At 42.2% G+C, this 18,267-nt stretch overlaps 1 protein-coding gene across 1 annotated transcript; it reads left to right on the forward strand.

Annotated features, from left to right (window-relative positions):
• Window positions 1-1,437: 1,437 nt before the first annotated feature.
• LOC309394221 (uncharacterized protein F54H12.2-like) lies at window positions 1,438-2,748 on the forward strand (the record flags this gene model as incomplete). Its single annotated transcript, XM_081957112.1, has 1 exon — window positions 1,438-2,748. The coding sequence occupies one exon, from the start codon at window positions 1,438-1,440 to the stop codon at window positions 2,746-2,748; it is 1,311 nt and encodes a 436-aa protein (XP_081813238.1).
• Between the last annotated feature and the right edge of the window lie 15,519 nt (window positions 2,749-18,267).

The following is an 18,267-nucleotide window of genomic DNA, read 5'->3' on the forward strand; positions in this document are numbered from 1 at the left end:
TGGGGGATCATGTCAGGGTATCTAGACTGAAGGGGAAGTTTGAAAAGGGTTATCAGCAAACCTATACGGATGAGATATTCATCGTCAAAGAACTGGGGACAAGGGGGGAAAGAGTGGTGTATAGATTAAATGATTACACAGGTGACCCTGTAGAGGGATCTTTTTACTTTGAGGAGCTCCAAAAGGTTCCTGCTGACCATCAGCGTATATACAGAATAGAGAAAATTATCCAAAAAAGAGGGCGGGGGAGACGCAGAGTTTCTAGTCAAATGGAATGGCTGGCCAGAGAAGTTCAACAGTTGGGTTAAGGCTACTGAAGTACAACATCTTTGAAATGTCAGATTTTTACATCACCCTCCCCAGCAATGCATCAGCAGAAATTTTCCCCCAAAACAAAAATTCTAATTTTACTATTCAATTAGCGAGATCGTTGGATCTTCCAGGGTCATGGGAAGTAGGTCTAGCAGAGATACAGTATCCACATAGTTGGCACACATTAACTTCTCCTGGATATTTTGAAATTGCTAACGAGAGAAAGAAATGGCATTTTTCTTTGAGAAGCGGGTACTATAATAGCATCCGACAACTGTTAGAAAATATGAACAAGCTTATATCAAATGCCAAGGATGGACCTAAGACAACCCTACATTATGATTCAGTGGGTCGAAAAATTAATCTTAAAGGAGATGAACCGCATACCATTCTAGTTAGCGGAGAACTTGGACATCTGTTAGGTATGTTCCCAGGATTCAGCACCTTATATGTTTACACAGACATTGTAGAGCTCCAGATAGTAGGTGACTTCTATGTGCCGTTACTACGCTGTGTGCCTGTGCGGGGGCAAGACAATGATTTCATAACTGTGACCTATGACCGTCCACATTATGTGCCAGTCAGCAAACATCACATTGATACCGTTACTATAGAAATCAAAACCGACCAGGACAAAAACGTGCATTTTTATCACGGGAAGGTGATTGTCAAGCTTCATTTTAGGCCTCGGAAAAGTGAAGGATGGTTGTAAACAAGGAGCACGGGAGACCTCAAGACTACGTAGCTTACTACAGGGCACAAGCTGGGGGAGGCCTTCCAGGCTTCCGAGGAGCCCCCATTATGTACGGGACCGGTTTAGGAGGGTTGTTCCGTGGACTTTTTCGAAAAGCAATGCCTTTTTTGAGGCGGGGATTAGAAATCATAAAGCCGCATGTGAAATCTGCTGCCAAAAACATCGCTAGAGATGTTGCGGGCCATCTTGTATCCCGTGTTGTTGAGAACGGGCAGGATGGATCAGGGCTGGTCATAGCCAGGAAGAATTACGCATTGGGCCCGCCTATTCCGTTTAAAAAGAGAAGACTTGTGAAAAAGCCCCGTCATACCAAGAGGAAACGTGCACAGAAGAGGAAACCCTGTGACAAGGAAGACGTATTCTAATACATTATGGCATTTATTCATTCTGCTTCAGAGGAATGTGTTAAATCTGAACTGGATCTTTTTCAACTGGCGCCTACACAGACCAGTATTGAAAACAGTACCTATATCGAGATCCCTCCTTTATCAGTGCTAACGCCCAACGCCCCCCTGGAATTTTTCATCACAGGGCATGGTGAGCATTACACCGATTTAAACAACACCCTACTGTATGTGAGTTGCAAGATTGTAAAAGCTGACGGGTCGGATATTGATGATGGGGCAAGGGTGGCCCTGGCCAACTACCCCATAGCATCGCTGTTTAACCAGCTGGATGTTACATTGGGAGATCGGCTCATTACACAGAGCCATCATTGCTATTCGTATAGGGCCATAATTGAACTGATTCTCAACTTTGGTGGTGATGCGTTGGGCACCCAATTTACTTCTGGGGGTTTTTACAAAGATGATTCGGACCTCATGGAGAGTACTCTACTGACAGCGGCTGGGAACTCTGGTTTCAAAGCGAGAGCCAGACACACGGCCGGTAGTCGTAAATGGGACCTGCTTGGGCCTCTGCATAGTGATCTGTTTTTTCAAGACAGACTGCTAATTAATGGCGTAGATGTGAAAGTCAAACTCACAAGAAGCAGAAATGAATTTTGTGTGATGAAGGATGGCAATGAGAATTACAAAGTGCAACTCCTGGCTGCTTCTCTCTTTGTAAAACGTGTAAAAGTAGCCCCGGGAGTGCGTCTTGGCCATGCAGAAGCTTTGCTCACCTCCAATGCCAAATACCCCATTGATCGAGTGGGGATGAAGGTTTACAGCATTCCCGCAGGTAGTCTTGTGTGTAATCAGGAAAATCTATTTCTGGGCCAACTACCTAAACAATTAGTGATTGGGTTTGTGGACAATGCAGCTTTTAGTGGGGATTATGAAAGAAATCCATTCAATTTTCAACACTGCAATGTCAGTTTTTGCGCCCTGCATTGTGATGGCGAACAGATCCCCGCAAAGCCTCTTCAGCCCGATTATGAGCATGGTCTTTTTGTGAGAGAGTACATGCAGATGGTTCAAGCAACAGGCAAAGGCATGAAAGACAGACCGATGTTAATCAGCCGAGAAGAGTTTAACCGAGGGTATACTTTGTATTGTTTTGACCTGAGTCCTGATCAGGGATGCTCTGAGCACTATTCATTGATCAGGAACGGTAACCTCAGAGCCGAAATTAGATTTGCACAGCCCCTCCCCAACACCATTAACATGATACTCTATGCAATCTTTGAAAATCTTATTGAAATAAGTCACACAAGGAATGTACTTTTTGATTATATGTGAGTATGGATACACAGCAGCTCCTCCACTTGTTCTCTGGAAATACTACCTTTCTAGGGGTCTACCCTTGTGACCTGTTACCCCAGAGACAAATCTCCAAAAGACCTTTTGGATTAATCGTAAACACCCATCCTCACACATTTCCTGGCGAACACTGGCTGGCCCTCTACTTCCCATCTCCCGGATATGGTGAATTTTTTGATTCTTATGGAAGACCTCCGGATAGCCATGACTTTCCTGGCTCCATAGTGATGTTTTTAGAGCAGCAAGCTGAGAAGTACACATTTCACCAACAGCAATTGCAACACCCCAGTGCTGTGACCTGCGGACAACACTGTGCGTTTTTTCTACTGAACCGTATTAAAGGAGTGACCTATGAAAATATTTTAAAGATGTACTCCAATGCTGATATTAAAAATGATCAAATGGTAAAGCTGTTTGTAAAAACTATAAAGGTTGGGAGGGGGCTTGGAATCTGTAACCGTCACCAGTGCATGCAGGCATGCATGCCTTACTGTAAAATAAAGAAAAAGACTTAAACGTTTTTATGTGTATCAGTGTTTTTATTCATTTTAAAAATTGAGCCAGTCACCAAACCTGAGCTGACTTTTAGGTTTTATTGTCCAAGGGCTAGTGGGGGTGCCTGTAAACATAGGCTTCTGAGCCCCAAAAGGTGCTGTCATAACAGAGTCGGGGCTAGCAGCAGTTTCATCCTTAACAACCAGAGTATCTTTCAACTTTTCTATTTGCTCTTTAACAGCAGTAGACCCCAACACAGAAGTTGGAACATTCACCTCTGCCATAGCATTCATAAAATCATCCCATCCTTTAGGTTTCCGCTTCTCAGTAGGGGCTCGGCGTTGCGAGGCGCCTTTCACCAAGTCTAAAATATTAGTACCGGGAACAGGTACACCTTTGTATAAAAAGGTACCGCGATCATCCCAGGTTGAGACGTCCTGGTGTTGCTTCATTTTGTTCAGCAAAAGTTCTGCATTTTTCCTATAACGAGCGCTCACACCGCTTAGGATATCATCCATAGCTGTGCCCTGTGGAGTTGGATGTGGCGGCTGTTCTGGTAATGTTGGAAGTGGCTGAGGGTGTCCCGGTGGATAAATGAGATTCAGTTTGTCCTTTTCAGACTCATTTTGCCTGGTCAGTCTTAGATACCTCTGCAGTACAGAATTGTAGAAGCTTAATCTTGTCATCCTCACTCAAATCAGGCCTCTGAAGGATGTTGCGCATCTCATCATCCAACCGGTTAGTGGCTGTAGTCCCCATAGTAGGCGTCCTGCCCTGTAGCTGCTCCATCTGATGACGCGACACCAGATACATTTTCTCGGCATGGTCCATGGTTTAGCCTGCTAACAGGCTAGTCAACAGAGGAATAGCCGCCCCTAGTAAGGGCCCTATAAAACCACCCGACTGAAGTATGATCTGCTTCTTCTTTTTGAGTGAAACCTTTCTATCACTCAACTTTTTAATGACACCCTTCTTACTCTTTAGAGACCGGAATTGTGAAGGTTTCAGAGGAAGATTTCCTTTTAGGGTATTCAGTGCTATTTCTGCTATTGACCCCACCAGGTCATTATTAGCATTGCATAAGATGGCTTTTCTCTGTCTTGGTCCGGCCTTTACTAAGATTTTTAAAAGCCCCCAATTTCTACGTAACCTCTCTGACATCTTAAATGAACTAGCACTAAGGTAACCGAGCTACAACTTTTTACTCTTCTTTTTCATTGTGTAAACTGTAGGCCAATCAGGGGGGAAGAGACCTGTTCTTAGCCTATAGGATTCTGGAGTGGTGGCTGACAAATCTACTAATAGGTACCCATGTGGTTTGTGAGTGGCATCTTGGAATACTTCTAAAAAATACTTTGTGTTAGTGGGGTACATCTGCCTGGCCAGTGTGACAATTTGCATCTGATCACGGGGGCTTTTGAATAATACCAAATATTTGGAATTCAGAGCTATTGTCCTCATTTTCTTACCTTGAAAAAACAGGTTTTGTAGTATGAGAATAATGCTAAGGTTTCTGTGATGAACGTACTGTGTAAAAGCCTTCTCTATTTGGTCACTGTCACCGGCAGATGCCATGAGATCATCTATCACAGCTAGAGTTATTTGATTTGGCGGAAACAAGACATCATCTTCAAAAGAAGACGGTAGACCTTCCATAAACTTAATATAAGGGAATTTATTAAGCAGATCTTTGTACAGAGGTTGCCAACAGCTATAAAACCATACAATATTTTGAGGACTTTGAGACAATACCGCATCGCCATGTTCTAACATTTGTTTGATAAAAAAAGATTTGCCAGAATTGGACGGTCCACTTATAATACAGGAAAAAGGCTGTACAAATTGTGCAATGTTTTCCATAATCCTTAATAACCGTAAGGCAGTGTACAGTAATCCTCACTCTTTAATAACCTTTTATTATACACTACTTTTAGAGTTTTTCGGAGGACCCTTGTTTCTAGGGTCCACTGTTTCTTAATCCTGACAATACCCAACTGTTCTACCCTGATCTCTTTTTTTCTCTCTGCATCAGACAGACAATAATCGTCTACCAAATCTTTCAAACTGTCAAAGTTAACTTTACTGCTATTACCACAATTTAGTGTGATTCCCTTCACCTTTACCACCGCTTCACCGTTGGACAAAGCATAAGCATACGTTTTGAGGCCGGCCGCAACAAACTCTGTTATCGTAGTGTTTGGAGGAATTTCGCTTGTCAGTTGTCCTAAATAATCACCCAAAGGGGGTGTCCACGCCCCCTCTCTACTTACAAAGATGACTGAATCGGTGTCATGGTACAGACACCTATCACCCAGCCCCTCCAGTAGTCTGTATAATTCCAGCCGTGCATAGGCAGTCGTAAAGCTGGCAATGAATACATTAGTGCATGAGGATTTGGTGGGGTGGTTCTTGGCTGTTTTCCACGTCACGACGGCTGTCTCTGAATCCACAAACTCACATGAGGAAACATCATAATAGGGTACAAAAAGATATTTGAATAATTCCTCAGGGTTTGTCACCACTGATGTGGTCAGGTGGTTGGTGCTCTGGCCAAACTTGCCCCACAGCGAATTTAAAAAGAGTTTGGCAATCTGTCTTTTAGCAGGATTTACTTCAATGTGGTCACGTCGTAAACGGACACCTTCCATCTTTTCGTAATCCTGAATATATTGCTCTTTATCCTGATTTGTTTTGTACCATTCAGGGTAACCACTGGCCTCCTGTTTCTGTCTAAGATGCATGTTCATATATCCTGAAAATAGCTCATTTGAAGTTCTTTCAAAATGCCAGACCTCATAAATTTCAACAATTCCGTAACCTTTTTCTAAGGCTACATTCAATTCAACAGTACACCATGTCCCCGTCAGAGCTCTTTCCTCATCACTGTGTTTACAGGGGGAGGTTTGCAGCTTTTCTGTGCAGGTTGCGCACAAACTAAACATTAATTTGCCCCCTGATTTGTGAGGTAGGACTGGGAAATAGAGATTCCTTGGCGGGTACACTTTGACTTTGACTAGCTCAAAATATTGTTTTATGTCCCCAAAGTTTTGATAGATGATTTGAGGGTGCCCAACTGGATACTCCTTGGTCTTATTCACAAAAGGGTACAAACTGGTGAAATCGTAGTATAAGATTTGTTCACCAGGTTTTGGTTTGTAGTACAGACATGTAGCATTTGTTCTACCACCAAAAAAAGCATCTCGAGGATTCAAAGGAGTTGGAAGCTTATTCTCGACTAGAAACTGCTTCAAAGAGGTGTCATCCTCCACCATGGCCCGCCATTCATGTTCCCAGATGCAGCGCACAACATAACCCTGTGCCCTGAGGTACTCTTCTTTAATCCTAGTACGGCTGTGCAGGCTGCCATATGTTGAATCAAGTAATTTGTTGAAGTCTTTTTCAGAGTAGCAGACAGGGCACCCATGAAAAAAACAGCCATGAAATTCAAAAGCCGTGGGGGTTCCATTTATGATAGCAAAACCATCCAAAAAATATTTGCCCACTTTCTTTTCACCGCCCTTCAGAGCATGTTGAATATTGAGCTTCTCAGTGTGTTCTATATGCAACAACCATTGAATCGCTGGAGCTGAATACCTTTTCTGTGTATTGTGATAATTGTCCAAAGGATCTAAAGCAATGGTCTTCCTTTTCAAATACATGAACCGGTACTGAGCCATGCAGACAGATGCCAATGTGATATATTGGAAGGGGTCAATGCATTGAATCTCCTCAACAATATCCCCCCCGACCCCACAGCGGTACTCACGCTCAGTCATTTTCATCACTTGATCCCTAAATCGAATGCAGGCCTCTCTTAATATATCTACATCCTGTCTGCAATAGTAAGCCAGAGCCTTCTTTAGTTTAAACACAGTACCTCTATTAGCAGTGTGCCATTTCAGGAATTCTTCTCTCTCCCCGGGCATCATGGTTTCTGGGCTGTAATACTTGGTTTCAGGGAGTGGTCCCACGTAGTCTTGATTGGCCATTGTATTGAACAAGTGGGGGAAATATCCTTTGCCGCCTTGAAACCCCATAGCTTTTGGTAATTTGGATAATTTAAGTGGTAGAAATGACAGGCTATCGATAAACCGAATCTTATAATCTGGAAGGGTAATACACAGAAGTTTTCCCCCCTGACTTATAAGTTGAACCCTAACCTTTTCACGGATCAGCTGCCTCAGTATTAGGTACCCATCATAACCTTTGGAGTTGTGTGCGATAAAAGTACATCCTTTAAACTTATGATTTATAAATTTCTTTACAAACTGTTCTAGGCATCTAATACCATAACAATCCCACCTCACAACATCTTTATCATCCTCATCCTTCAACATATCCCTGGCGCATGTATAATTAGGTATATGTGTGCCTGTTTCTTGGCAGCATTCAAAGTCATAAATGATGTATCTTTCGCCAATTAATGGTCGGTCCAACGATTTTAGAAAGCATAAATGACCTTCCAAGCTTTCAACCTTCTCAGAGCACTGCCCACACTTGACTTCCTTGCACTTTTTGTGGGGGGTAAAGACATAAACCCCACACGTTTCACAATATTCCTTATTCTTACAGTCTACTTTTCCCTCCTTAGTGAGTTGTGTGTGCCTTTCAACACATTCCTTAGACCGACAATGCACTTTGCACCTACAGCAGCGCATCTTCTCCACCTCAATCTGCTGACATTCTTGCTTTAGGCAAGCTCTGCAAATATATTGACAGCCATGACTAAATTTGTGGTGGTAGGGCGTGTGGCAGAATTTACAGAAATAGCGTTCACCCAGAAAGCCCTTGATATTTTTTATACCTTAGTAATGCTTGTTGTGTAATAATATAAATACTATTTTTTCTTGCTGTGGGCAACCTGTGACAAAAAACCGCCACCCATCCTGCATATAAAACAAGATCTTTATAGTGACCTGTAAATGTTTTTCAAAGATGTGTATCTGGGAAAAGTCAATCCTGTTTTCTGTGGAAATACCCAGTCTGCTGTGAAGTTCCCTGGCCCTGGTAATAATTTCTTGATTTCTAACATCATCACCTATCAGACAGAGCAAACAGCTAGCAAAACAAAGAAATTCGCCTTCCACATTGAAATCTACTAGGTGCTGTCTTTTTTCTCCAGTACTCTGGTGAGTAGCAAAGTGTTTAACTTCCTAAGCCCTCCTCCCTCCTTGTTCTTCACGATGGTAACAACTAATTGCAAATTACCCCCCCTCCCCAATATCTCAGCCTTACTTTGAAGCAGATTTTCAACACTGGTCAGAAAATCATCAGCATTTAAATCATTCACACACCTCCTAAGAGAAAAGAGAGGATGGTTTAAACCCTCTGCATCCAACCGGAGTTGAACAAAATCATTTGGGCCTATGTTCATAGCTACATTATTCAAAAGAATCTGTAACACATTATGAATAGCCTCTATAGCAACTACAAAGGACCGGATTTGGTCAAGATTAACAAATCTGTATCGCTGATAGTATTCCACAGCTCTGAAATTTCAGATAGGATTTTCCCATTCCTGCACCATATCCAGATAAACATTGTTCATATTCTGACAGTTTGCAGAGCTAGAGGATTGTAGCTGAGGCATAGAATGGCATGTATCTTCTTCTGGTTGAGAGACAATCATTGAATCATAACTAACACTGTCTGCTGGGGATGCAGGAAGTCCGGTGCCATGCATTTTTGCTTTTTTACAGGACGGCTCTGGTTAAACAAACAAGCAAACAAGCAAAAAGTTATCGCCAACATAATAAAGTAATGCCAACACACACACACACACACACACACACACACACACACACCTTTAGTTTCTAAAAATAATACTAATAGAGTTGTAGCTGGGTAAAATGATAGATATTATACCTCCTAACATCATTCGTGTTGTGTGGCTTGTGGAAGGCTGAGGGGTCATGTTATGTGGAGACCAGTGGTGGGTTCCGACCGGTTCGCACCGGATCGCGCGAACCGGTTGAAGACCGAACCCGGAAGTAACCGGACCCGGAAGCAACTTCTGGGAACCGGCACCGGCCCTGTCGCTCGATCGCCCTTGCTGTCCCAACGCACCTCGCTCGCTCGCTCGCTCCCCCGCCCGTCCGCACTAAACTAGCTAGCCCAGCCGCCGCTCACTGATTGGCTGGAGTCCAGCCAATCAGTGAGCAGTCTGGAGGCGACCCGTTAAAAAGCGGGTCCTCCATTTCAAAACTCTCTTCCCTTCGCCTTCCAGGAGCTTGCTGCTTCCCTCAGGTAAGCAACTAAGCGCGAGGGGGGGGCGGGAGGCTAGCTTCACCGAGGAAAGGCCTCCGGGCATTTCCTCGCTAAAGCGCTGGGCTGGCGTAGGCCGGGCGGGTGGCGGGAGGCAAGGTTCCGCGAGGCAAGGCCTCGCGGCCTTCTCTCGCGGAAGCCGGGGACTCGCGGGGCCGTCGCGGGCGGCGGGAGGCAAGGTTCCGCGAGGCAAGGCCTCGCGGCCTTCTCTCGCGGAAGCCGGGGACTCGTGTGGCCGTCGCGGGCGGCGGGTGGCAAGGTTCCTCGATGGAGGGCCTCGCGGCCTTCTCTCGCGGAAGCCGGGGACTCGCGGGGCCGTCGCAGGCGGCGGGAGGCAAGGTTCCGCGAGGCAAGGCCTCGCGGCCTTCTCTCGCGGAAGCCGGGGACTCGCAGGGCCGTCGCGGGCGGCGGGAGGCAAGGTTCCGCGAGGCAAGGCCTCGCGGCCTTCTCTCGCGGAAGCCGGGGACTCGCGGGGCCGTCGCGGGCGGCGGGAGGCAAGGTTCCGCGAGGCAAGGCCTCGCGGCCTTCTCTCGCGGAAGCCGGGGACTCGCGGGGCCGTCGCGGGCGGCGGGAGGCAAGGTTCCGCGAGGCAAGGCCTCGCGGCCTTCTCTCGCGGAAGCCGGGGACTCGCGGGGCCGTTGCGGGCGGCGGGAGGCAAGGTTCCGCGAGGCAAGGCCTCGCGGCCTTCTCTCGCGGAAGCCGGGGACTCGCGGGGCCGTCGCGGGCGGCGGGAGGCAAGGTTCCGCGAGGCAAGGCCTCGCGGCCTTCTCTCGCGGAAGCCGGGGACTCGCGGGGCCGTCGCGGGCGGCGGGAGGCAAGGTTCCGCAAGGCAAGGCCTCGCGGCCTTCCCTCGCGGAAGCCGGGGACTCGCAGGGCTGTTGCGGGCGGCGGGCGGCAAGGTTCCTCGATGGACGGCCGAAAGCCCCCCGCCCCCCCTCTCCAGCCTTGCCTGGCTGGCTAAGCCTGCCAGGCGGCCTGCTTAGTGACAGTCTTACCTGTCCTGCTGCCTCTCTCTGTATGCTGCCTGTTGCATTCACCCATCGCATCGGAGTGCTGCTGATTCTGCCTGCTGGTAAGTGACTTGGTTTTTTTTTCTTTTATTTTTTTAATGTATTTTAAAATAATATTTTATTTATTGTGCATAGAATTTTTAAAAATAATTTTACTTAAAAGTATTGAGTGTAGAATATTTTAAAATGGTTTACTTCAAATTATTGTTTGTGGATTCTTTTTTTTTAATTGTCTTAAGACTATTTTTAAAAAGATTCTATCCAAAATAAATTAAAATAAACCATTTTAAAATATTCTATACTCAATACTTTAAATTGTATTGTGTATAGAATTGTTTTAAATTGTTTTATTGTAATTTATTGTGTATTGAATGTTTTTAATGGTTTCATTTTAAATTATTGTGTGTGGAGTAGTTTGAAATGGTACAGTATAAATTATTGCTGGTGGAATAATGGTTACAGTTGGTACAATACCTTAAAATAGTTATAGTATAAATTATTGCTGGTGGAATACTTAACAATGGTTTTTAAGGATTTTTTTTTATTTATAGAATATCTTTTTTAAATTATTGTTTGGGAATTTTTATGTTTTAATTGTTTATAAAATATATTTACTACAAGAAATGTTATTCCTTTTTGCAAATGTTTTATTTGTGATGCAATATGTTGCTTTTAAGTGTACAGGTTGGTGTATGGTATGTGTCTCAAGGTGGCTTCTTTTCTATGGGCAGGCCAGGTTGGTGCAAGGCAGCTTTGCCAGATTTTGTGTGTTTCTATGTGATACCTGGTTGTTTAGGTAATTGTGAGGTGGTTGCTGGTTCTGTGAGCTTCCTGGCACTGTCTTTATAATTTCCCACAATGCCTTGATGGTTTTTATTCCTGTGGCTTTGTCTTTCCTGTTCTTAGGGTTAGGGGGGGAAAAACACTGGTTTCATTTGCAGTCTTTGGGGGGGGACAAAAAGGAGAAAGAGGGAGGAGGTGGGGGAAAGTGGGATCCTTGCTGCTTTCTGAGCTTGGTGGGTTTTTTACAGACATTTCACTACCAAACTAGGTAACATCATCAGTGCTAGATGGGGTTGTGGGGAAAGGAGGAGGAGGAGAAGTCGAAGGACAAAAAGGAAAAAGATAAGGAGGGAGAGGACTGTGGGGTCCTTTGGTGTTCTCTGAACCTGGTGGTTTTTAATTATTTTTAGGGAATTTTTATTTATTTATTGTTTATAGAATGTTTATTACAAAAAATGTTATTCCTTTTTGCAAATGTTTTATTTGTGATGCAATATGTTGCTTTTAAGTGTACAGGTTGGTGTATGGTATGTGTCTCAAGGTGGCTTCTTTTCTATGGGCAGGCCAGGTTGGTGCAAGGCAGCTTTGCCAGATTTTGTGTGTTTCTATGTGATACCTGGTTGTTTAGGTAATTGTGAGGTGGTTGCTGGTTCTGTGAGCTTCCTGGCACTATCCTTTATAATTTCCCACAATGCCTTGATGGTTTTTATTCCTGTGGCTTTGTCTTTCCTGTTCTTAGGGTTAGGGAAAAAAACTGGTTTCATCTGCAGTCTTTTGGGGGGAAATTGTTTTTGTGTGTGTGTGTGTGTGTGTGTGTGTGTGTTTTCCTGGCACTGTCATAGTTTGTGTTTGTGGGTATGTAATGTCCTGCAGTTATCTACACATTAATAATGATCAAGTACTAATAATATTTCCTCATACATTTTAATGACCTTTCCTTTCATAATTGGTGTTTTCTTTCATACTTTTAGATTTCTAATTGCTGTTTCTGTTAGTTAGCAATTGATAAAACAAATTCCATGTGAAAAAGTATTCAAAGCCTTCTTGGTTTTAATTGTCAATTTATTCATTCTTGCACATTCTAATATTTATTCATTTTCATATCTTTGTTTTTTCCACTGTTGTGCAAACACAATTCCAACAGCTGTTAACATGTGTAAAATTAAATATGTATTTATTTCCTTTGAAATGCAAGTAGTAAGTAGTAAGCTACTTACCTTCTGTAAGTAGCTCTTTTATTGTTTTGTGTACTTATTTTAATCTTATTTAAGTAGTAAGTGCACAAAATAATAAATTTCCTTTTTTATATCTTCTTTTTGTAGATCATTCATTGGGGCAAAAAATTCAGTGACATTGTCTTGGCCACTCCCATCCGGTCACATGACTGCCAAGCCACTCCCACCCGGTCACATGGCCGGCAAGCCACTCCCACCCGGTCACATGGCCAGCAAGCCACTCCCACCAGGTCACATGGCTGGCAAGCCACTCCCACAAAGGAGGCCACACCCACAGAGTAGGTTCCAAAAAATTTTGAAACCCACCACTGGTGGAGACCCCTGGGGTTCTGCAGGAATTGTGAGATCCACGAATGGCTGATCGTCCTCCCATTCTGGAGGAAAAGAAAACACCCCCAATAGTCAGAATTGTTGCAGTATGTTTATAAGAATCTAAATATATGAAAGTATGAAAGATAAATACCTTCATATGCCCTCAAACATTCTGAGTCTGTCAATTCATTCTAGTGAAAAACAAACAAACAGTCAAACAAACAAGCAAGAAAGCAAGAATGTTATAAACACATTTTACATCTAAGAGGGGTCAGTGTTTCAAAAAAATAGCCATAAAACTACTTACAATTGTAGCTCCCATCAAACATTCTGAATCTGTCAATTCATTCTAGTGTAAGAAAATATTCAATCAAACAAACAAGCAAGCAGGCAGACAAGAACTCTATAAAAACCATTTTGCATCTAAGTGTTTCAAAATTAGGCATAAAATTACTTACAATAGTAGCTTCCATTCTGAATAGGGGTCTTCTTAGCAGCTCAAATTGATCCAGAGGTATGGTTATGCCTGAAACCAGTAAACATGACTAGACAAGTATCGGCCCTACTTTTATACACCCTGGTGATGTCACAAATTAATCACATCAGAAAAGGGGAGTTCCTCACACCTTTTGCAAAACTGTCCCCCCTGTCTATCCGGAAGATGCAGTTGAATAGAAGATAATGTTGCAAATTAATCCCGTCAGAGTTGGTGAGTTCTTCAGACTTTTTGCAAACACTGACCAGCCCTCCCCGGCCCCAACCAGCATAGGAAACCCCCAAATGAATAACATCACATGAGCTTTCATTAAACTGTATCTCTGTGTTTAACATCTGACAAGATTAAACAGTAGGGTCAGCAAAAGAAAAAAACGTAATGCACCTTTCATGTGTTTTGTAAAGCACATTTTATTATAAATTTCATAGCTTTAACAGTTTCTTGTAATTAATTTCTGTTACATTCTGGCATATGATTCTCTTCAGAGCCAATGGCAATTCAGCTTCAATCTTTGACATTAATGACAGCGGGTTATTACTCTTCTCGATACACTGTATGAATGTCTTGAGATCACCAAGTGTATCCCGGGTGAAATATAATTTATTCACTTTGTCAGTAATACTGATGATGATCCAGAGAACATGCGGCATAGAAAGCCGAATACATAATTTGTTAATAAGTTCGGTTTCACTGTTTCCATCTACAACATCTTCTGATTTTAAACATCCCATTAAACAATGATGTATTATTTTAATAACACATGCTTTCAGAACTTGTGGCATGCTGACATTTTGAGGCTCCACTGTTTCTAAAACAGGAAATAAGATAGAATTAGATTGGGGTGTTTCAACTAAACAAAATAGTGTTTTCTTAATTTTTATATTGCCTTACCATTTGATATTTTGCAGAACCTGCAATAACAAGGTTTTATAAGTTCATTCTCTTCAATGAATCCAGGTCTTTTTCTTATTCTACGCCCACGCTTCAGAGGTTGGGGGTCAAATTTATATCAAACAAATCTCCATCTGAGGTTGCCATCTTCAAGAGACTGCTGAAATTAAGGCAAACTACACAGCTCTTGTAATGACAAGTGAGCCTTGTGCATGCCTGGAATCATGGGAGGTATGACATGCCCAGGCATGTCCCTGCATGGCTCTTGCGCATGCCCAGAATCACAGGGGAGTGGGCTGGGTAGGTGGGTGGGTAAGGCATGCCCGGACATGCCCCACACATGTCTCTTGTGCATGCCCAGAATCACAGGGGGTCAGGTTGGCGGGTGGGTGTGACATGCCAGGGCATTTCCCAGGCATGCCTGAACAAGACTTATCCCCTGCATGCAACCTGGTGAGTTTCCTCTTGTGAACATTTTAATTCCTGTTAATATTCCTTGTCTTTTCCTGTAGGTGGGCTTCAAAACGGTTACATGAGTATTTGAGTGTGCAATTGGCAAAATATGTGTCTTTAGATTTTACAAAGGTAAAAACCAGCTGCAGGGTTTAAAAGGGCTGTGTTTTTTCCCCCCAGGCTTCAAGGAAATGTTTTTAAATCCACCTAGAAATAAATACCTTTTAGAAAGAAAAAAAGGTGGGTTAAATGCAGACCCCTGTCTCCACAAAAATTAAAACCAACATTGCCTAGAAATAAATACCTTCTAGGGAAAAAATGTGGGTTTAAATGCAGCCCTTAGGAGAATGATTACAAATAAAAAACATTTTTTTATTTCACAACCCACCCTCCCCCTTGAATGTCCATAGAATTAATCTAGGGTTAAACTAATCATGTACACAGAATCTTGCCATCTTTCCTGATGGGGTAAGTTTCAACACGTCTTATCTGAAAAAATAGGGCTAGGATATTGCACAACGCCTTATCTGTTAGGGCTACTCATCATGATGGGCTTAGGCCAATATACAAATATCCGGCTAGGGCTATGACCTTTGTGAACCCTGTACCACGGGGGGTCAATTATACACATCCCAGCCGGGGAGGAGGGCTATGCACGCCACATCCGGAGGGTGGGGGCTGTGCACGTCACTTCCGCTTAGGGGCATGATCTGGTGACGTAATCAGCACGTGGGTTTGTTTACTTTGATGACGTCACTGATCAAAAGTACTGATAATTTTCATTAAAAAAAGGTATGAACTATATCTACTGGTGTCCACAGAGTAAAGTGAAAAAATCAATATGGTGGCCTCAATGGCATAATCAAAACTGCCAGTTTTCTATGTTGCACAATACACATTAAAGAAAGGCAGATTTTTTTTATTGCATCATTGTGACTGCCATTTTTTAACTTTTCTACTGTACCCTGTGGGCATGCTGAAAATCCACCTTAAGCAGTCAGGATGGACCTTGTTACCTTGAATCAATAAAACTTCCTTTTTCTTAGGCATTTAACTACGTGACTTTCTGATGTACCTTTTCAGTTTAATCAATTAATGTTACAAAGCCTTCCTGTGCAGGAAAAAAGATCCCTCAGTTTTACAAGGAGATACAGTGACACGGCGTCCTTCCTTTTCTTCCCTTTAATTTTTTCAAGTGGGGACCTTGTTAGTGGATGACCAATGAGCATCTGTAACTCACCATGCTGCTTCCTGGTGCAGCAAAGGCCAGCAGAAATTCGTAACTCTTTGCTGTTATCTAATGCATAATAATGGATAGTGGCTCAGTGGCTAAGATGCTGAGCTTGTTCAGTGGTTCAAATCCCTAGCGCCGCATAACGGAGTGAGCTCCCATTACTTGTCCCAGCTCCTGCCAAACTAGCAATTCAAAAGCACATAAAAATACAAGTAGAAAAAATAGGAACTACCTTTAGTGGGAAGGTAACAGCCGTGTGCCTTTGGTGTTTAGTCATGCCGGCCACATGACTACGGAGACATCTTCGGACAGCGCTGGCTCTTTGGCTTTGAAACGGAGATGAGCACCATCCCCTTGAGTCAGGAATAACTAGCACATATGTACGAGGGGAACCTTTAATTTACCTTACTAATGAATGCACAGGTTTTTTAAAAAACATCAAATATATGTTTGGATTTTTTTCCCTTTATTAATTTCTTCTTGACTTATATGGTTGTGAAATATCTTGTAATGCTTTATTGTTTATACTGGAATAGCTTTGCTTTTAAAAGACTTTGGATTTGCTTGTTTTTATTTTTAATTGCGTGTGGATATGTTTAGACAACCAATATATAATCTTAGTTTTATAATCTTAATGATTTGACTACCAATGATGAGAGAAAAGCCATAAGGAAAACTATTTTTGTTTCTCTGCCTGAATTTTCACAAATATGCCAAATATGGTAACCGTATTTTATGAGAAGGAACATGAGATTAGCTTTAAATTTCTTTTTATTTTTTTCTAGTATTTAATAAGAAAATATTTTTTATTATTTCATTCATTTAGAATATTGATCTCCCATTGTAAGAGTAGGAAGTGTGGAAGATGGGAGAATATTTATTAACTGCAATACTGTAATCTTAAATAGTATCCCTAAATCTGATTAGTAAGTAGATAAACTGTACAATACTCATGTTTCAATTTAGAAGTAATTTAGAATTTAGAAGCAATTTAGAATGTAAGGAAGGAAGAAGTATAATAGATGTCCACTAGAGAGCGCCACATTTTACTCTTTAAAAACCACAGTTTTCGACAGCAAAGGACAACCTAAATTAGCGAGCAGCTATGATTTCTTCGTATGAAACACCTGCAAACAAATCCAGTGGATTTTTTTCCTTCAAAATTAGATATATAAAACATAATTCAATATTCTGTCTGTTGACTGTTACAGTACTTGTAACCAGAGTTTAATGAGAATTTAACTGAAAATGAAGGAAACAGATTTGGTATGTATTAATTTTAGAATTCAAATAGATTCAATTGATGAATACAGAAGTTTGCAAAGATCCAATTAAAATGTCTAAGCAGAATATTAGACATGAAATAAAAACTCAGCTAAGAGAAGTTTGTGACAAACTAGTCAGAATCAGGAAATGAAGACTTATTTTAGCCAATAACTAAAACCATAAAAACACAAAATCGTTCTGAGCATAAAATTTCAGAAAAAAAATATCTGGACAAATCCATGCAGTTTTCTTGTCAAGGTTTTTTTGTGAAGTGGTTTGCCATTGCCTCCTTCCTAGAGCTGAAGGGAAGTGACTGGCCCAGGATCACCCAGCTGTTTTTAAAATGGAACTAGAACTCACAGTCTCCCAGTTTTTAGCCTGGTGCCTAAGAATTAAAATAATAGAAATTTTGTGTTGGTGTAATCAAGTATTGTTAGAATTCTTCGTTTTAACAAAAAGCTTAGGAAAAATAATCAAACACAAATCACTGATTTTGGAAAGCCCAACTCTAATAAACAAAGAGGAGTAATAAGCAAGATGCCAGACAAAGGAGATCTTAAAAGGCAAAGTGTTGCAGCAAGCTGGGACTTCTTGAAAAGGAAATTAAGGATGGGATGATCTCAAACAATATCACTGAAGAAGAAAATTAGCCATCTAAAGATGCCAGTGATTGAATAGGCAAGTTACAAAGGAGTTGAGACTAAAAAAAAGGACGTATATTGGAAATGGAAGGAAGGAAGGGCTAATGACCAAGGAAAACTACAAAGCTTCACTCCAAAATGCAAGAATGAGGTTAGGAAAGCTTAAGCAGAAAATGAGCTAAGACTATCAAGGCAGGCAGAACCCAGAGAGAAGCTTTCTTCGTAGATGTCAACAAGTAGACAAAAAAGGACAATAGCTCATGGCTTATTCCAATTGGATAAATCTAAAACCAAGAGAAAGAAGAGGAACTCAACTCCTTGTTTGCCTCTTCATCAAAGGAAATGATGATTTAAGTAACAAAGTCTGGAAACAAATACAAGGGGGAATGGGGTACAGATCAATTTGAATGTAAGGAAG

This window comes from Natrix helvetica (genome assembly GCF_964273705.1).
Source record: "Natrix helvetica genome assembly, chromosome: 6".
Lineage (NCBI taxonomy): Eukaryota > Metazoa > Chordata > Lepidosauria > Squamata > Natricidae > Natrix > Natrix helvetica.